At 50.5% G+C, this 20,919-nt stretch overlaps 1 protein-coding gene across 3 annotated transcripts in view; it reads left to right on the top strand.

Annotated features, from left to right (window-relative positions):
- ZNRF3 (zinc and ring finger 3) overlaps nucleotides 1-20,919 on the top strand; it is a 160,040-nt gene that overhangs the window by 132,229 nt on the left and 6,892 nt on the right. For 2 of the 3 annotated variants that reach the window (XM_082698021.1, XM_082698019.1), the window contains exons 3-7: nucleotides 15,043-15,117; nucleotides 15,526-15,657; nucleotides 17,261-17,371; nucleotides 18,321-18,488; nucleotides 20,275-20,377. In XM_082698021.1, the coding sequence (XP_082554147.1) occupies nucleotides 15,043-15,117; nucleotides 15,526-15,657; nucleotides 17,261-17,371; nucleotides 18,321-18,488; nucleotides 20,275-20,377 (589 nt within the window). Of the gene's footprint in view, nucleotides 1-11,660; nucleotides 11,824-15,042; nucleotides 15,118-15,525; nucleotides 15,658-17,260; nucleotides 17,372-18,320; nucleotides 18,489-20,274; nucleotides 20,378-20,919 lie in introns of those variants that run through there. The other variant, XM_082698020.1, reaches the window with a different exon arrangement.

The raw sequence follows: 20,919 nt of genomic DNA, 5'->3' as shown, positions 1-20,919 counted from the left end.
CTAACCTGTGGCCTTGCTGACTGCCACTGAGAGAAAGACTAGTTAATGAATGTAGTCAGTGTTTGTATAGTGTTTATACAATGGCCTTTGTAATGCATGGTCTCCATGGAATCAGGCATCGCCTTTTGTGAACCTCTTCCCTTCCTGGTGCTCAGTGTGTCTGCAGGCTCAGCCAGCCCCTCCTGTGCCCAGCTCCCAGCCGGCCTTGCCTTCTCCCTCCTTTGGGCAGCTCAGTCTCCATGAAGCCCTTCCTGGCGGCAGCAATCCACAACATACACACCCCCACCCAAGCTCGTCTATCCCAGACTTGATTCGAGCACCCTTCAAGGCAGCCCCACACAGCTGAGCTCCTGATTCATTTGTTTCCCTTGCTAGAAATGGTCTAGCTCTGTTTCTCTAAGTCAGTTGAGTGCCACTCTGCGCGGCAAGGATGCATCCCCCAACACACGCGCACTCGCGCGCACACACACACGCGCACACACACAGAGGGACGGATAGGACTGCAAACCATGAACAGGAGGGGCTTAGCTGCAGCCCCTGGTGGGGACGCCTGCATCTTTTCCCTTCACCTCTTGTCCTTTCTTGGCCTGGTGCTTAGTCACCCTTCCTCCTTCCCCTTCCATCGTCACCACCATCGTGATGACTGCTGGGCACCAGGACTAGAAAACATTTGGGAGAAATGAGAGTTTTAATGTGGCTTTCAGCTTGTTGGCCTATAGAAATGGGATTATAGGACTTGTTCTTTTATTTAGACGTTAAAACAAGGCCTTTCTGGGTTTAACTTATGTTTTACAGCCTAACCCATGACCTCAGCTGCTACATCTGGTGTCCCTTCACCACTACACTCGCAGGCCCCATCACTAGAATTGTTCCTGATGGCAGAAGCTGTCAGGACTCCTTGGCAGAGAAGGGGACATTACTTGGCACTTGGCATCGAAGTTCTGTGACTCAGTTAACTCTGTTCAGAGTGTGTTTCCGGGCTTACTTCAAGAAAGTGTGTGTTCTGTCAAGAAAAATGGGACTTTAAGTTGAAAATGGCATCCTTGGGAATCACGTCTTTCAGAACTTCTATCATCCTATTATCGCAGAAGACATTTCTGGAACTTGTGTTTTGTTGCCTTGTCCTGCCGGTGGGTAGAGGCCCCTGTCTGAGGCCCCAGGACCCATGTAGAGTAGTCCCCAAAGCCCTGGACCCAGGGAGCTAGGAGGATGACCTCTATGGTGAACCCCAAAAGCTTGCCCCCCACAGCCCCCTCCCCAACATCTGTGTCCCACAGCATTTGCTGCCTCTGGGTTCCAGGTACCAGTGTAGGGGCCAGCAATCAAGGATGCTTGCCATAGTCACAGCCCCTGAGACCTTTGACTGTGAAGGACCCAGGCTTCTGCTCTGAGGGAGAGCAGTGTCATTCTCATAGCCAGAAATCACAGGAAGCTCAACTGCGTGTTGCCTTGAAGTGCATTCTTCTTAGTGAGGACTTTGCTTAAATCTGAGTTAAAATAGCCAAAGTGGGTTTCTAGAAACCAAATAGTATAACCGAGAAAGGAATCTGGCAGTTCTGGGAGGGGAGGAACAGGAAATCATGAGTTGGAGTTAAGAAGCCCACTCCCGGGCGCCTGGGTGGCTCAGTGGGTTAAGCCACTGCCTTCGGCTCAGGTCATGATCTCAGGGTCCTGGGATCGAGTCCCGCATCGGGCTCTCTGCTCGGCAAGGAGCCTGCTTCCCTCTCTCTCTCTGCCTGCCTCTCCGTCTACTTGTGATTTCTCTCTGTCAGATAAATAAATAAAATCTTTAAAAAAAAAAAAAAAAAGAAGCCCACTCCCTCTCCCTGCTCCCCTCTCTCCTCTGACCTCTAGGGTCTTGGTCTCTGTGATCAACGCAGAGAGCTTTCAAACCTCTAGTGGCCAGGTCCACCTCCAGCCCAGTGCCCCTCGCTCTCTAGGCAGGGGTCTGCCCCTGTAATTTTTAAAAGCTCCCCAGGACGTCCCAGGCCAGGCTGACAGCCGCTGACTGCCTTCTGCTGTTTTGTGCCGTGGCATCATTTCTGGCCCTGAACTCTGATGTTCGTGTGTGTGTGTGTGATATGTAGCAGAGTCACATCAGCTTCCAGAACCCTTCAGAAGGCAGGGTCACCGTGACTCTTGCGTGCCTGCTGCTCTGTGTGGGAACTGGGCCTGCGGGAAGCTCGGGCAGGGCACCCAGGAAACAGAAGAATCCTGTTTGTAAGCAGTCAAGGGAAGGGCCAGGTGCCCAAAGGAGACACACACAGCAGATGTGTCCTGTCCAAGGAGGGAGATGGGGCCTGAGCAACTACCACGTGCCAGGCATGTTCTCATCTAGACTCTCAACATCTTGCAACAACTGTAAGAATATGTCCTACTTAGGGCGCCTGGGTGGCTCAGTGGGTTAAAGCCTCTGCCTTTGGCTCTGGTCATGATCCCAGGGTCCTGGGATCGAGCCCTGAATCGGGCTCTCTGCTCAGCGGGGAGCCTGCTTCCCCCTCTCTCTCTCTGCCTGCCTCTCTGCCTGCTTGTGATCTCTGTCTGTCAAATAAATAAATAAAATCTTAAAAAAAAAAAAAAAGATTACCATGTTAAAAAGAAAGAAGAAGAAGAATATAGCCTACTAGCATTGTCCCCATTGAACAGATGGAAGCATGGAAAGGCTGTTAAGTCTGCTCACAGTCACAGCTGGTAAGGTGAGCCAGGATTTCAGCCCAGGTTGCATGAAGTGACAGTGCCTCCCCTGCCCCCGAGCAGTGCTAAAAAGAACTGGTTGGCAGGTCCCCTTCAGGCTGTGTTCTTCCTCAAGGCCCCCTTGGCTGGGGGTGTCATCAGACTGCACCCAGATAAGAATAGTGTGTGGGGGGCACCTGGGTGGCTCAGTGGGTTAAGGCCTCTGCTTTCAGCTCAGGTCATGATCCCAGGGTCCTGGGATCGAGCCCTCCCTGGGCAGGGAGCCTGCTTCCTCCTCTCTCTCTGCCTGCCTCTCTGCATACTTGTGATCTCTGTCTGTCAAATGAATAAATAAAATCTTTAAAAAAAGAAGAAGAAGAATAGTGGGGGGGGCTGCTTGGGACTCTGCCCTTCTCTAGAGAAAGGGAGAAATTTGGTTCTCTTGCTATTGTAAATGATTCTGCTGTGAAGTTAAGAGATAATGAAACTGTATCATTCTGAAATGCTAATACAAAGTCACTGATTCAAGGACATGATACAACAGGGCCCACCGTGGGGGGGGGGGCATTTGAAACCACCTTGGTAGATCCTTAGGAAGTGTACGCAGGGAAAGTTGTATTGTTGGTGAACTTGGCATTGGCTAGAATGGCAGTAGACAGAACTCCCTTGAATGAACTTGAGCCTCTGACAAAAACAAATGTGAGCTTTCAAACAAGAAACCCCGTACAAGGGTAGGGTTGTGCACCCTGCCACCCCTCTTTCTGTTGACTGTAGGAGCCCCATGACATTTTGTAAAGGGAGTTTCAAAAATGAGGAAGTCCACGTGGGTTGGGATAAGAGCTATCTGGAATTCCTTGTGGGACTGGGAAGTGCAACACATAAGCTGGTAATGCAGTCCTGGGAGTTTCAGCATTCCTGCTGATACGGGCATACCACATCTCTCTCACACCTGATGAAGGAAACCCCTAGCATAACCAGAGTATTTCTGTAGCCTGGGATTACCAAGAGAGGATGAGGTCACATGTCAGCTCTTGACTTTGTGACTTTGGGAGGTAACCTCTGAGCCTCCAGCTATAAAATGGGAGCAAATAGTCCCTTGGTTGTGCAGTTGCTGGGCAGACTCAGTGGGCCACTTGAAAGCACCTACTGGCCCTTGCCTGGTACATAATAGGAACTTTGCTTCCTTTGCCACATTGGAGTATGATGCTTTGGGCCTGTGCTGTCCTGAGACCAGGCAAGAAAGGCCATGCTTCTGAAGCTGCTGGGCCCTGGGTGAGGAGTCCAAGGGGAAGCCCCCTTTTGAGCCATTCTCGGGATCCTGAATTCCCCCTGCATGAGCCAATGCTGGCTTCCAGACCTCTTCTCCAAGACCATACTCCTGGGGGCAGACTGCCCTGGGAGCACACCCCTCTTCCCAAGGAGGGGAGATGGACCTTGGCCATAAGGCTGGGGCGTTTACTCATAATGTGTACAAGCCCCCTCAAAAGGCAGGGTGGGTCAAGAGTCAGCGTTCTCCACAATGACACATTCAGATGAGGAACTCTCAGGAGTTAGAGAAATCGCAGTTGAACGTGACCCTTCAGGTCTTTATGGAGGCATACATAAAGATAGAAGGGTAGCATATAATTTATATCATGGTTCATGGGCTCTTGTCCCAAGTCCCACAAATGTTAGGAGCAAGCCTGCCTCAGACATGCAAGAAACTTTCATCCAGATTCTCTTCCTCCTAATATAAATAAGAAAACCATATAATCAGAATAATCGCAGTTTTTCATTTTACCACCTAACACAGGAATTCTCAGACACTTTTCCTTTGCCCCATCGTAAGCATTGCCCCTGAGCCGTTGAGAAAGCTTCTGGACCTTCACCAGTCCACCCAAACCAGGAGAGGGGCCCCAGAATGTGCGTTTGATGGTCATCCCAGAGGCTTCCTGCAGCTTGGGCTCCGTGGTTCTCAGCCCTACCTGGATTTTAAGACTAACTGGGAAACTTTTAGAAAAATATTGCTGCCAGAGTTCCATTCCACAGAGATGAAGTCATCATCTCTAGGGGCGGGGCTGAGGCATATGGGTATTTTTTCAGTCTCCCCTGATGCCTCCTCAGTGGGCCACGGGTGGGAACCCAGTCTCAGTGGCTGGACAGCTACAGTGGCCAGGAGCTCAGCCCTCATCCTGAGAGCCTGTCCTCCACCTCATGGCGGAAGGGAGACTGTAGGGTCTTCACACTTGGTAGGCACTGTTGTAAGAACGCCACCCAATTAACATTTGTTTTGATTATAAAACAAGTATTAACCTGTCCTGTGCAGAGAAGGGGGAGGTCCCTTTTAAAATTTCTGGTTGCTGACTTTGGCCCTGAAGTGGGACTTCTGGAAACTCAACCCAAGATAGCAGCTTACAAGTTCTTCCAAAAGTTTCTGTGCCAACCAGAGACATCTCATGAAATGACCCAACGGTGGACATTTTTCCATAACATCCCTTCACCCAGTGTGGCCAGGGGAAGGAGGGTGTGGACAGGCTTCCTGGGTTTTTGGTGCTCCTTGTCAGGTGTTAAAACAAATAAGATCATTGTGTTTCTTGGAACTGGCCTAAATGTCTATATTTAAGATTAAGATCTGGGGAAATGCATTTCCGTTTGAACCCAGCATTTTCTGATTGTGAAAAGGGTACCAACCTGTGCAATGGCGCCGTGACACGGCCACGGACTCCAGCCTCTTCTGTCGGTTCCTTTAATTAGGAGAAATTAAGTGGGGCTGCTACATATTTTGAGAATAAATAACACTATTTAAACTTAGGCGGCCTTAACCACTAACTTAACCGCTGAGTTCTCGCTGCTACATGCCTCCTAAATAGATCAGCATACTCTTAACTAGGACTTAAAATGCATCATCTTCCTTCTGGAGCTCAGAACCTGCAGCAGACGGGAGGCTTTGGAGGCTTAATGACTTTAATTATGGCAAGAAATACCTTCTCCCGGTGGGGAGGGGCGCGGCCGGGCCGGGTAGGGTCAGCGAAGGCCGGATGGGAGCCCGCCCCCCTAAGGCCGGCCCCCACTGGGTGGGGAGAGGGACTGGAGTGGGGCGTGGGGAAGCGGAGAGGGAGGGACCCTGAGGGAGGGCGTGGACAAGCAGGGCTGGAGGGGGGTGGTTGAAGCTCGAGGGTGGAAGGGGAGGAGGGACCCTGGGGGGAGGCCGCGGGGGCCTCGGAGTTCTGAGCTGTGTTTGTGGTTTCGGCACTTTGATCTCCTGCCAGCGAAACCTGGAAGGTCAGGCCGGGCTGCAGCCAAGCCCTGGAGCGAGGAGCCGGGTGGAGCGGGCGGAGCGGGCCGAGCTACGCCACCCACCCGCACCCCCACCCCCCTCCTCTCCCACTACCCGAGAGTGAGCCTGCGTGGCTGCCCAGGCGCCCCCGCCCCCGCGCGTTGGGCGGTTTTGTGTGCGGATCTCCTTCAGGCAGCGGATCAGGAGCTCCGAATCATGAAAGTAAATTAGCTAAATGCTCCACAAGTTTGGTTTGGTACAATCATTTACGTTGCGTATGCCCTAAAGAAAGCATTTTTTAAGCTAGGTGCACCCCTTCCTCTCTGCCCTTTCCCAGAGCAGCGGGCTATTGGTCTGGTGGTTTTGCGGGTGTTGGGGTCGTTTCTTTCGACACTTCTGACACCCGCCCCCTTCTTGGCACCAGCATTTTCTCACCGGTTACCCATGTGCTCTGGTGTGTGACCTCATTTCCTATGGAATGAAAGGTTTCTGTAGGAAAACAGGGCGCTGGTGAGATCGGCCTTGCCAGCCCCCTTGCCTGGCAAGAGTCTTCCCTGTCGGAGCAGTGACTCATGCTTCAGGGAACAACAGCTGACCAGAGTGATCAAGAGCCCGGTGCCTGGGTGGTCACTACTCAGTGAAGAACAGGGGGAGGAGGAAAGGAAAAAGTGAGGAGGGAGGGTTTAAAAGCCACTCTCCAGCCTCCAGCGGGCGGGGCCTAAAGGGACCCAGTGGGTGGTGTCTGTTTGGACTACCCCAGGCCTGGCCAGGAGAGACTGGTGCATGTCTGGCTGGGTGGGGGGTCTCTGGGTCTGGCTGGTTGGTCTCCATCCACACTCACAGCCCTTGTCCCTCCCCGACCACAGAGTAGGCCCTGCGGCAGTGGTGACAGACTCGGGGCTTGTACCTGGCCCCCTTTATTCCTGGCAATGATATTCCCCAGGCTCAAGCTTGAGGCAGATGTGCCTCTCAAGCCTTTGTTTTGGTCTCATTGCCCCAACCAAGGCTAAGGCTACCAACTGAGTTTGGGAATTCGGACTCTGCCACCAGTTCCCCAGGAAGGCCAAGCTTCCGGTCTTCATACCAGCTGGGGAAGGCCCACTGGTGTCTGCTCGCTTTCCAGGGACAGGTCCCTGTGGGTTGCCGGCCCACTTTCTCCACAGTTTTCAAGGTGTTCCATGGATCCCACCAGTCTCTGAGACTGAGGTCCCTGAGTATAATGGGAGGAAACTGTAAAAATCGGCATCTCGTGGATTTGCCCAAGGGTAGTCATTTGGTGAGAGTTTGCCTTTGGTCAGAGTTCTAAAAGGAGCTCACATTCCTCCAGAGTGGAAGGAAGGAGCACTGCAGGTGCATGGTCTTGTTTTCTAAGAGCTTTGGTATCAGAGATGTGCTCACACGGAGGCCTGGGGCCTCATGAAGATCCCCAGTGGGGCAGAGCCACTAGGAGTGCCTGGGGTTGGGGTTGCCCAGAGACAGCATGGCGGCAGTAGAACTAACCACCGAGAGGAGGGCCCATCAGCAAAGCCGCCCCTGCAGATGGGCCTGCGGTTAATAACCCAAATCCCGAAAGCCTCAGATCAGCAGAATTGAGTTCCAAGAAGATCTGGTGGAGAACAGACCTTTCCCAATGTAAGAGTCAAAGGGAACAGGAGATCTGGTGGCCAGGAACAAGCTATAGTCTATGCTTAGAGTAACAGGGGCCCAAGTGTTTGATGCTAACCCCGAGGGCAAAAGCTGATCTTTTTGGGTTAATGAACAAACATTTCTTGGCCATTTACCCTGTGCCAAGCCCTTGGCTGGATTCTGGGAACTGGGCAGGAAAGAAGTCTGACACCGGGGCCGCCCTCTAGTGAGGAGGCACCTTGAGTAAACAATGACACTGTGATGTCATAAGAGGGGCAGAGTTAGGCCCCGGCGGTTGGGGGGGTAGGGGATCAGTCAACCAGAGTTAGAAGAGGTAAAGGCTAACAGGTGTCGGGGAGGTAGTGTGTGCCTCAGCAGCAAGGCTGCAGGCCGTCAGGGAACTAGTAGAAGGTCAGCCCCGTTAGACTGAGGTTGGACGGTTGGAGTGTGGAGTTTGCCATAAGCAGTGGGGAGATCACAGTTTATGCCAGGAGTAGCACAGTTATTCGAGGACAGTAGTGCAGGTCAGAGCTATGATTCAGAAAGGTCCCTCTGTTGCAGAGTAGAGACCCCACTGGGGGGCAACTGGGATGGGCTAGGAAATGCCCAAGGGAAAATGTTACTGTTACTCACGTTGGGTGTCCTGGACAGAGGGGGCAGCAGTGGGGAAGAAAAAACAGTGGCTGGATTTGGAAGATGGAATCAGCAAATCTTGATGAGTAAATCAGCAAATCAGTTGAGTGTAGGGCTGAAGGCAAAAGTTTAGCTCCGCCCCTGTGAGCCTTGGTTTTAGGAGGGTAAAGACTGGATGAAGGGTAGGCCCATGGCAAGACCCCATGCATCCATATCAGCCTGAGCAAGAAAGGACCCACAGATGCCCAGGACAGTAGGCTCTACTTTGGGCATGGCCACAGAAGGAACTTGGGGACCCAAGTTGAAGCAGAATGCTGATACCAAGTCATAGGAACCAAGGGCTGGTCCCATTTTGGATTCTCAGCAATAATGGTTTCTGCCACTTTGGGTCTCACTGCTCTATAAGTGTATCAGAGGAGAGCTACAAGTGAACACTCTTCTTGGGCAAAAAGAGATCTCCACACCCTCATCCTGCTCCTTTCAAAGCAAGATCTCTTTGACCAGGACTGCAGCAAGTGTGTCATGATGGGCACTTCTAGAAGGTCCCAGATTGTATCTTTCTTGGGATGTCTGGCACAGCTAGACTTCTTGAATAGCTGTCAAGTTGAACTACATAATGGAATGTTTTCATACCAAAAAGCGCCTCATTTAGGTTGCAGTGTGTGCAGTCTCTACTTGGTTTCCAGCTCAAAATGTAGATCTCTCTCATATCCCTCAGCCTTCTCCCTATACCTTAGAGCAGGGCCATGAACGAGGGGTTGGCATACCACACACCATGGAGCATTGGGTTCCAAAATGTCTTCCAGAGAAGGGAGGGTATTGATAGGAGTTGCTGCAGAAAGTTTCTGTATCTCCCAAAATGGGGGATCCCAGGTAGATAAGAGCCTCTAGCATTCTACCAGTGTGCTCTGTAGATGTCAAGGGTGACTCTAGAATGTGCAGCATTTCTCAAAGGACACAAACCAAGACCGTCTCATCCTGTGACACGTACTTGGGGAAAAACTGCAGTAGAGACAAAATAACTGAGCCCATATTCATCATTTCTTACCCATTTCCCCTTGGAATAACCATTCATTGTGACTCCCTTGCCCTCTTCAGAGAGGGCCATGCCTGCATTGCTTGCAGAATGTATGCTCTGCGAGCTGCTGCTTCCTGCTGTAGGTATCCCCAGGGCCTAGCACACACCGGAACTGGTTAAATAAATAAATAAATAAATAAATGGCACTGCGAATAGAAATTAAACTCTGTTCCCACCTACTGTGTTCATTTTGTTGAGCATGGACCATGCCCAGGGCAATCTGCTTTGTTAGGCTCTATGGGGCACACAGACTGGTCAGTAAGATGTACCTCCTGGTTCCTTTAGACTCTGAAGGCGGGTTAGCCCAGCACTGCGCCAGCCATTTACATATAAGATTTCTCTGCCCTCTGACTAGGCAGGACCCACTTGTAGCTGTTTCACAATAGATGCTGCCAGGATGTGAGTATGAGAATAGAAATATGGCACTGTTTATGAAAGAGAAAATGTAGAAATCTGCTAAATGCCTGTCAGGGGGACAGTCTTAAGCTCAGGTACAACAATATAATGGAATAATATGTGTAGCTGATAAGAAGAATGACTTTTTTTTTAAATATAAATGCATATAGTACTGTTCAGTAAATGGTTGCATTAAGGTGGTGGAGGTATAGAATAGTGTACACACACAATTTATTTGTGTTTTTTTGTAAGTGTATTTTGATATATGAGTATATAAGTGCATTTTATTCCTGCTAATATATGGGTTTTTAAAAAACAACATGGAGAGATATAAACCACACTGTTGATGTTATAAAGTCTGGGACACAGGGGGTAAGAGGTGAGTTGTTTTTTGCTTTCAGTTTCTAAAGTATTCACATTAAGCACGTTACTTTTATAAATAGCAAAAACACGAAAGATGGTTATACTTGAGGGGAAAATGCATCATTAGAAAGTGGTAAGCGGGATGCCTGGGTGGCTCAGTGGGTTAAGCCGCTGCTTTCGGCTCAGGTCATGGTCTCAGGGTCCTTGGATCGAGTCCCGCATCGGGCTCTCTGCTCAGCAGGGAGCCTGCTTCCTCCTCTCTCTCTGCCTGCCTCTCTGCCTACTTGTAATCTCTCTCTGTCAAATAAATAAATAAAATCTTAAAAAAAAAAAAAAAAAAAGAAAGTGGTAAGCAACAGAAGAGAATTCTTGGAAAGATTAAGGCCCAGAGAGGGCTAAGAACTGCCTTAGGCTGTAGAGAAGAACTTGTCAGACTGATGGGAGGCGAGGCACATGAACTTGACCTTAAAGAACCAGTAGGTATGATCAGCACATGGTAGTTCACACTGGAGTATCTTTCTGCATTGAATATATGCAAAGAGTTACTCTCAAACTGACTTCCTTCTAGCCAGCTCACCACAGGCCACTTTACCCAGAAGTTGTGTTTTCAAATTTGCCTTGTAATATCTGCGCCATCCTATTTTGTCATTACAGAGAAATTAAAAGTGGAGTGGGTTTATAAGGAGGGGATTGTATTAGGACTCTTAGAATAATCTTCCTATCCTTTGGCCCTGGGCCTCCCTTCTAAGGAAATTGGAAATGTAAGCCACAATTTGTTCAATGTAGCATTAATTATTATAATAAAAAACTAGAATTAAGTCTAAACAAAAATACATGAGTGAGTAGAGTATGCGAGTGGATATTTCACAGCCTTAAAGGTGTCTACAAGGACTTTTTAATGACTTGTTGGAAGCTTATGATAAGTATAAAAAAGAAAAAAAAACAGAGCCAGAAAACCAAAATGGGGGGGGGGGGGGTCTGCTTGGAGCCTCCATATGCCAGAACTTCCTGTAAGAGGTTGAAGACCTAGATCTTCATATCAGCACTAACAGTCCAACTTCCTTGGTTATTGTATGATCAGGAGTTTGGGACAGAGGAGATTTTTAGTCATCTTTTGGGTTGTCTCTGATTAAGATGGTGTTCTGTCAAAGATTTCCTGAAACAAATACTGGGCACTAGGACCACCACCTTTAGCGCCAGACAGACAGACAAACAACGGGGAAAGATGGAGTCTGTGCCCGGGGGCTGCTGGGAGTAACCAAGTCTGGGTGTCACTGCACACACTGGGGAGAGTGCCAGACCTGTTCCTGATCGGAGTTCCAGAATTTAATGGAAACTAAAGCAACCTGGAGGCATTGAGTTCTCCCACTCATTAGGTGGTAGTGGGGCTCCTCAGAACGCTTCATTCCTATCCGGAAATTTGGGTCTCAGACACACTGATAAAAAGAAGCGCTTTCCTTCAGGGAAAACCACGTCCATATTCAGGGAGGAGCAACCCAAGAGTATGGTCCCAGGCAGACCACAGAGTAATAACAAGGGAGACTTGCATCATAGTAAGTGCCAACCTCATAAGACCCTGTCTCCTGGGGCTTGAAATTTTGTGCTTTGCACAGCAGAAGTGTGCAGATGTTTGCATTTTTGATACCTGTCAGTGGTTATGGACATCGCCTAGCCTTGGGTCTTGAAGACCTGGAAAGGTGATTAAAGGACCATGACAGCCTTTTGTTCCACATTTTTACTGCTGGGCTTCCTGCTGGTTGACCTGCCCACCTGCCCTTGCTGGACTAAGGCAGCAAAGGTAATGAAGGTTGTGTGGGAGGGCTGGGGGTTGGGGGTGTGTAGAGGGCAGTAAAGGCAGGGAGGGCCTTGGGCTGCTTTGAGGAGGCCTTCCCAAGACTTCCCACCCGTTTCCTGCTCTTTACACCCATCTCATGCCCTTCTTTCCATGACAGTCTATGCACAGTTCAAGGGCAACTGCCCTCTGCAGCCCTGGCCCAGTTTACCCGTGACCTTCATTGAGCCACATCCACCAGGCTGCATCTTTTCCATTCTTTCTTTGAAACAGCCCTATCTTGAGAGTTTTGTGACTTTATAAAGATAGGGTTTCTGACGATCACAAGACCACTCATCTCCCAACTGCGTAATCTCCCAATCTATGGTTTAGATTTGTTTTGAAACAGTATTCGGCCGGGGCGGGGGGGGCGGTTCCTGGGTGGCTTAGTGGGCTAAGCATTGGACTCTTGATCTCAGCTTAGGTCTTGATCTCAGAGTTGTGTGTTCAAGCCCCGCATGGAGCCTACTTAATAAAAACGAAAGAAAGAAACAATATTTGGGCCCAAGCTTGACTAGGTAAAACGACGAAATGATCTCAGATGTGGAGATTGGTTCAGGACTATGCCTTGTCTATTTTTAAACTGGAAATGTGAGGTGAGGGGGAAAGTGTGACCAAGCAGTGTTCTGTGTTTTTTAATTTGCTTTGGGAATAGTATAATAAATGTGTCATTTTCTAAATCTGGATTATTCATGGCCTATTTTAAATCCCAGTCTGGCTTCTGACAGTCCAGTTCTCAGCAAGACCCTGGGTTGACTCCCCTCCTGTCTCGTCCTGGTAGGGGCAGAAAATACAACCTTATTTAATAGCAGCTTCCATTGATTTTTTAAAGTAAGTCGGCTGTGCTAATTCTCGTTTTCTCAAACAAACTGTTTGTACTTAGATCCTGTGTATTAGCCAGGTTGTGTCTGAGTCCATTAAATGGGAGCGGTAAATGGGTTTTAAGCACCTTATTCTTGGCCTGCTGTTTTTACTATGGAAACCAGGAGAAACCCTTCAACTGTCCTAGATTTTAAAATGCCTTTTAAAAAGTGCCTGTCCCGAGTGGGTCATGCCTCACCTCCAGATCCTGGTGACCTCCGCATTCCTGTGGAGACGGGAAGCCTGGAACCCTGAACAGCCACATGGCTGAAGACCCTGTGACCCCAGGTCCTGCGGCCTTTCATCTGGGGCCATCAGGCTCTCCAGGTGCGCCAGCCCCGAAGCGGGAGGCTCCAGGTGCTCCTAATCGGGTCTGGTCTGAATGCGCAGTTCCCTGAGGTGCTGGGTGATGGTGGAATGAAAGCCAAATAAAGGAACAAGAGATCCTGTTGATTACCTCATCTTCAGTGCTATTCCTCAGGGCCCTTCTAGATCTAGGGAGGATTTGGGAAGACTGCAGTATCACCTGAGGAGAAGACACAGCCCCTACTTCCTGTTAACTCTGGGCCCACAGACTGTTGGCCTCCAGCAAAAGAGTCTATGCCCCTAAGGGCCTTTTGGAGCAAGGCCACGCCACCTGGCCTCAACCTTCCTCCCTGGGCCGTCGTGTCCTCTCCCTCTCGAGGGGGGTAATAGGGCTACCATGGCCCTTTCTTCATTGCTCCGGACAGCACCCTGCCTCTCCACCGAGGGGCCAGGATTGGGAACTGGAAGGGACCCGAGTGGTGATAACATAGGCTTCCTCCTCCTCTCAGGTGGGGAAACTGAGACTGGAACTCCAATTCGGTGACTTGCCCACCCTTGGCAGCTTGTCCCTCCCCACTGCAGCTTCGCGGTGAGGCAGTGGGGTGGGACGGACAAGTGGTAGAAGGGGCTTGAAATTGAGTCTCAGTTCAACAAGAAAAGAGTCCCAGGGGAAGAAGGAGAGCTTCGGCAGCACAGCACCCTGGGTTCCTCGGGCTCAGGAAGTTGCTGGAGACTTTGTAGCATCCCCCAGGATTTCTCAGTCCTGCTTCTTTGGTATACGGCGCTGGGAATGGTCCGGTAAAAGCTGTGGGATAAGACTGCCCTCTAGTGGGATCGTGAAGCCATTGGTCCAGCCACTTTCAGGTCTCTCTAGGCTCCGAGCTGCCTTCTTTTGCTGAAGCCCCATAGTGATTATTCCCTCAGTTAGGAATGCCTTCAATTCAAATTTTATTCTTTGTTAAACATTCTGGCTCACAGAGTTGATCTCTCAACACCAGCCATTATTTGCCCATCTTATAGGAGGTTTGGGGTTTTATTTTTGTCGTTGATGTTTCCCCCCTACCGTAGAGGTATCTTACTTCTCTAATAAGATTCAGGCCCCTAAAAGCAAGGGTGATGTTTTATGTCTTGTTCTTCCCCAGCTGCCATCCCGTTGTCTGCTTCGCTGGACATGAAATTAGAAGTTTCACTGGGATAGAAAAGAATTCTCCCTCAGAAAAGCATTCCACCCTTTCACATTTGTTCCTAAAACATTCTCATCTCCGCTCTCTGATCCATAGTTCCCCAAGTGGTTGAATCATCTGAATCCCTCAGAAAACTTCCAGAACTCAGTTTCCTGGGCCTTCCTCCAGCCCTGCTGAATCAGTCTCTGTGGTTTGAGCCAGGAAATCTGCTTTACAAACTTCCCAAGTGGTTTTGGAAGTGGAGCCAGGTTTGGCAGCCAACTGCTCTAAATCCCCATTTACGATTTTTTTTTTTCATGGCTTTTTCCCTCTGACAGCATCTCTAACGGTCTTCAGCTTATGTCAGTTATTAAAATTGACCATTCTGAGACTCCTTCGGAAATACTCGGTGTGCTATTCTAACTACAGTCCTGGCTGACATGGGAAGGAAGAAGGACCACAAGAGAAGGACCAAAGGCATTGACTTTGGTTGCCAGTGGCTCTGTGTTCATAGCAGAAAATACCGAAACCAATACCTTCATGCTGACTGGGCAGGTCATTGATGTGTTTTTCATGTTTGGCCGGACAGGGAGGCAAAGGTTAACCGAGTACCCAGTTACAAACATTCACCGGCTCTAACTCCTCTGGTTCTCAGATCAGCTGTACAATGTAGGTGGCATTGTCCCATTTTTTACAGATGGAAAAGTTGAGGCTTTGGGAAGTTAGTAAGTTGCCCCAAGTCATGGAAGTTGCTGACTGTCAGATTCTGCATTCAAATACCAGTCTGATTGCCAAGACCAGCTTTGGAAAGGTAAGAGGACCAAGTGTGCCAACCTGTTCTTTTTAACTCTGCCAGGCCAAGCGGGCAGTGCAGCGAGGAGCCACTGCGGTCATCTTTGATGTGTCAGAAAACCCAGAAGCTATCGATCAGGTAAACTCCATGGGCCACGGGGCATGGCTATCTTCCTGAGAGAGGCTCTTTTAGTTAGCTAGGCTTGTCGCGGGGGCATCCCCCTCACTTCAGGGCTCCGCACTTGTCTGTTGACACTAGAGACCCGTGTTTAGACGTCATTCCTACTTGGAGGAGAGGGTATTGAGTAGGCGTGAAGAGCCAGGAAGTTGGTGGTTGGGGGGCATTTTCAAAGACCCTTCCATCCTGCCCAGTCCATCCTAAAAGCATCATTCTGCGCCTTGTCCTTCAGAAGCTCCAAGGCTGTAACGCTTGAGGTCTTTGAGGATTTTCAAACGGTTTTTACTGTTCTTTTCCTTCAACCTTTCTCCCTCTCTTGCTTCTTAAAGCAAGAGCGTCTTTTAACTAGACCTGTCTCTTCTTCCTCAGCTAAACCAGGGCTCAGAAGACCCGCTCAAGAGGCCAGTGGTGTACGTGAAGGGTGCAGATGCCATCAAGTTGATGAACATTGTCAACAAGCAGAAAGTAGCTCGAGCAAGGATTCAGCACCGCCCCCCTCGAGTGAGCCTCCATCGGCCACGGCCAGCCTCGCCCTGTGCCCTCTCTGCTGCTCCCCAAGCCTTTATTCCCTTTGGGCTTCCGGCTTTTGTTGCAGTCTTCTTTTCGTGTAAAATGCTAATGCAGCCTAGGTTCCTACAGTTTAGATCAGACTTCAGGTTGGAGGCCAAGGAGAAATATTACTCCTATTTCTAATAGGATTTTATTTATTTGAGAGAGAGTGCGAGCGAGCGTGCACACACGGGAGGTGGGGGTCAGAGAGGGAGAGAGAGGCTCAAGCAGACTCTGTACGGAGCCCTTAGCCCCATGCGGAGCTCAGCGTCCCCACCTGAGATCATGACCTGAGCCAAAGTCAAGAGTCAGGCGTTTAACCGACTGAGCCTGCCACGAACTCCCCCCACAACACGTGTTCCTTTAGAGAGGATTCGAGAAGACCTTCCAGGAATAGATTTTGTGCTAAAGAGTCTCTGGTATCTTCCGCCCGGCACTCCCTCTTGGTAGCTTCTGTCCTTCTTTCTCTTCCATTCCACCTCCCCCTGAAAGGCTGGGAGGAGTGAAGGAAGGAGTCCCTAGCTTCCTGTGTCCCCCTCCTTCCATTTGGCCCAGACTAGAGAAAAATGCTGGTAGTGTAGTTCTTTCTTCCCAGAAGGCAAATTGCATTATTAAAAAGCCCTAACTTGTATTTGAGTCTGGAGCACTTAGCTTTCAACTGGGATTGAAGTTTATGCCTTCTAGGCGGTTGTTGAATAGCACGGTGGCTTCTCTGGAGCATGTCGAAGGGACACTGCTGCCCAGTGACTCTTAAAAGGCATCTTCTGCCCAAACCTCAGGCTGAAGGTTCTGGGAACCTGGGACAGGATATAGAGAGATACATACATACACACACATACATATATATGGTTTATTTCCATATCACAAATATTCATGTATAGGGGGTGACTCTTTGTACACACAAAGCATCTAGATACCCATAGCATTCAATTAGCAAAACTCTAATCCTCTTGGCTAACTGCATGTCCTAGACAAGGTGGCTTCAAGGTTTCTGGAAGCAGTGTGCCCTGGGGAAAAGGTAAGGACTCAAAGTGGAAGGGATTTGCAGAAGAACAGCCTTTGGTGGCTTCTTTTTAAAGGAAAAACGAGCCCTTTGCTGAATGTGACTCACTGTAGTGGAAGCTGATATTGTGGAAGCAGCATACAATTTTCTGAGTTGTTGTAAACCGTTAATTATATGGTTAGTAATCACTGTTCCCTCAAAACATGACACTCACTCCTTTGTCCCATAAATATGATATTTGTGTTTATTTGGATGGGCCTCTCCTACTGGTTACGGCGAACTTTGCGCTCTTCCACGGGGAGCTGGGCATTCCAACAGGCGTGCTCTTGGCTGGGACTGGGCAGGCTGCCCCCGCCACACCAAAGGGGGCTGTCTGGGCCCGGGGAGCACAGCACGTGTGCAGGTTAGCAGAACCCCAGGTGTTGCTTGCAAACAAGGGGAGAGACACACCTGAGTCACCCCAGTCGTATCCCAACCGGGGCTGACCTGACCCATGCGCCGATCTCCAGGCTGAAGAGACCTGTGACTCATCGGGTGTGTATTCTGTTCCAGCAACCCACAGAGTACTTCGACATGGGGATTTTCCTGGCGTTCTTCGTCGTGGTCTCCTTGGTCTGCCTCATCCTTCTCGTCAAAATCAAGCTGAAACAGCGGCGCAGTCAGGTAAGAGCCCCAAGCAGCCCATGAGCGCAGGTGCCCGCCGCCCTGTCCCAGGTGGGAACTGGGGGATGGGGGCCTGCGGTCCACCGCCTGGTCCCAGCACACCGGGAGCAGCAGAGATGGAGCAAAATGAGAGCAAAGCTTATCACCCTGTGTCTTCTCTATTCCAGAAGGGCCAGAACCACAAAGGCCAAGCAACTGGGAGGCTTCTAGCTGGGAGGTTTTCTCATGAAATGCCTAAGTGTTCACGTGGAGCCCTAGAGCCTTGCTCCTAAGATAGAATCTGGGCACCAGCAGCATCCCCTGGGAGCTTGGCAGAAATGCAGACTCTCAGGCTGTACCCCAGACCTGCTGAGCCGGAAGCTGCATCTTCCAAGCCCTCCAGACGATTCCCAGTGAACAGAATAGCCACTTTCCTGCTCCACCCGACACATCACCATGCTTGTAGAAAGGCAGGATTTGGGGGCAGAGGTTGATGGAGAGGATAAGCGGGAATCTAGACCATCCCGTGTGTAGTGTGACCTCTCAGGAAAGACAGTGGATGCTGGCAGACAGTCTGTGCGAGACTCACCGACTACTCACCAAGCGAGAGTGGTCATTAGCCCAACGTAACAGTGGGTGTGTTTGCCCAGCAATTGTCTCATTTGCCCTCGGAACTTTCTTCAGTGTAAAGAGGGGGAACCCGAGGCATCGAGCAGGTGAATTACTCTTGCAGAGTTGACCAACTAACTGAAGTCGACCTCTGCTGGGTCTACCACTTGGCAGAAGCCTGGGTTCAAGTCGCTGACCCTCAGGAGTCTGGAAGTCCCATGTCACGGCAGTCTGAATTTTTAGCACCCACTCAGAAGCCTGTAGCGTTGTGCCCGTCCCCGGGCACTGGGTGCCATGGCTCCAGGGGTGACTACACTGTTAGTACATCCCAGACCCTAACACGGTCTGTTCCGCCACACAGAATTCCATGAACAGGCTGGCTGTGCAGGCTCTGGAGAAGATGGAAACCAGGAAGTTCAACTCCAAGAGCAAGGGGCGCCGGGAGGGGAGCTGTGGGGCGCTGGACACACTCAGCAGCAGCTCGACGTCCGACTGCGCCATCTGCCTGGAGAAGTATATCGACGGAGAGGTAAGCACAGAGTCAGGGTCCATCCTGACTGGGGACAAGGTAGATAGGTCAGCAGAGGCGAACACAGCCTGGAAGGATGGGGCCCTAGGTCTTTGCCCACAGCTTTGCAGGAGCAGAAGGGTGATGGCTAGGCCCCAGGGGCGTGGCCGGAGGCATCCTAATTGCTCTTCACCCTGGGAAATGGGTGGCCACAACTCAGATACACTCTCTCCAGAGGGCCCAGCTTCCACCCATGGCATTTCAGAAGTTGATCAGAAACATATGGTAGGCCAGAAAAGGTCTGGTGTTAAGAACATTGACACCTATTGACTTAATTTTAGAATCACTCTTCTGAAAGCAGACACTGACTCAAAAGAAACCTCTCTGTGCAAAGCTGTGTGGAACACTGGCTGTTTTTACTTGGGAGGCAAGGGGATGTGATGGCCCCCTTTTTTTTCTAGCCTTTTTTTTTTTTTTTTAAGATTTTTACTTATCTATTTGACAGAGAGAGACACTGAGAGAGGGAACACAAGCAGGGGGAGTGGGAGAGGGAGAAGCAGGCCTCCCGCAGAGCGGGGAGCCCAATGTGAGGCTTGATCCCAGGATCCTGGGATCATGACCTGAGCCAAATGCAGACGCTTAACGACTGAGCCACCCAGGTGCCCCTTCTTCTAACTTTTTATCCTGAAAATGTCAGACCTTCCGGAAAGCTGCAGGAGTCCTACAGTGAATGATGTGTCATTTGCCCGCAGTCACCCTTTGCTAGCATCGTGCCATGCTTGCTTAATCTCCTCACAGGCAGAGGCGTGCATCCACACACATTTTGGGGAATAGGGAGCAAACTACTTCAGAATCAGCTGCAGGCATCCGATGTATTCTGTTCCCGTGTAGCCTGTGGGGTGAAAATGAGTTTTTGCAAAGGACTTGAAATTAAGAGTCTTGAATACCTTTAGGTTCAGACTTCCCATATTCTAGTCCTGGCCCAGGCAGGTTCTAGCTTTGTGATCTTGGGCAGTGATTTCATTCTCTGTGCCCACACTTGGGACATGGGCCCAAGAGTGACACGGGCTTCAGGTGATCATGGAGCTTTCATGAGAAAATACAGGTAGAACTCTCCCACAGTCAGGAACAACGTTAGGTATTAGGTTGAGTGTTATTCTGTTGAGCTGGTCAGAGCATGAAAAAGCAGAGTCACGTTCGCAAACTTGGGTGAGGGGTACTTTGGCTCAGGAACTCCATAGCTAGTTATGCCTCAGAAAACCCCATCACCTTCTTTCTACATAGGCTGCTATGTTATAAACCATGTTCTCTTGGGTGAGTACTCAGGGTCCAGCAAAGGAGAGCTCTGCCCCTTTGCTGCTGCACCTGTCAATTCCAAGTCCTGGGCACCTTCCTTTCTATTGACCCCCAGTTAGAGGGCCCGGAGGGAGCCACCATCCCAGAGATGCATAAGGTCTTGGGGGCCCAGGGCTGCAGAAGCCATTGGCTTTGGTCTTCCCTCATGTATGGCATGAATATGAATGCCCTCCTTGGGAAACAGGAAAGGACCCCGCTTCGGTGTGCTCCCTTCCTGAACGCTGAGGACTGTGGATGGGGCTTCCTCCTAGAAGCCAGACATGGGTGCTGACTCTGGGGCATGGTGTCCACCTGCAGCTAGAGACAGGGATGGGCCTGAAGAGGAAGCCTTTGGTACTGGCTTCTCGGGCCATGCTGGACTCCTCAAAAGGAAGCACGCATGGGGCTGAAGGCAGGACTGCTGTCCACCCGGGCCCCGCCTTCAGGCTGCGTGTCCTCTCTCCCTTCCCAGGAGCTGCGGGTTATCCCCTGTACTCACCGTTTTCACAGGAAGTGCGTGGACCCGTGGCTGCTGCAGCACCACACCTGCCCCCACTGTCGGCACAACATCATAGGTAATTGTCACCGTCTCCCCCCTCTTGTGGCACAGTCTTTCCCTACCAAGTGCTCAGCAGGAGTCTGGCATGTGCTATAGACAGTTAATGAGCATTGCCCTCCAGACCTGGAGGAGGGCCCAGGGTAGTGGAGCTCACCTGGCCCCAAGCCCCAGGAGAGCTTGACCTGAAGAATCGCCCCAAGTTCACATTTTGGCTTTCACATGAGCCAGCTTCCTGACCTTGAGCAAAACGGCTGGCCTCTGCAGGCCCGAGGCCCATAGTCTCTCCAGCAGGAAATGTAGTGATGGCGCTCCCATGCCCAGTACCCTGGTGCTGTTTCCGTGCCACAGTAGGTGAGCATGAGGGGCCGGGGTCGTGGTATTGCTCCTGCCCCCCGGTGATAGCAGCATACCAGGCCTGGAGTGCAGGCTGTGCTCAGGATAGCTGTTGTCCCCGAGAGGGAAAGTGCCTTTTGTCTTGGTGTCTTTGTGGCTGTCTGCATGCTCTGTGAGCATCTTTCTCATTCCGAGCCAAGGGCAGGCGGGAGAGGGGCCCTTCCA

Source organism: Mustela nivalis (assembly GCF_964662115.1).
Source record: "Mustela nivalis genome assembly, chromosome: 14".
NCBI lineage: Eukaryota > Metazoa > Chordata > Mammalia > Carnivora > Mustelidae > Mustela > Mustela nivalis.
This window is presented reverse-complemented; position numbering and strand designations above follow the sequence as displayed.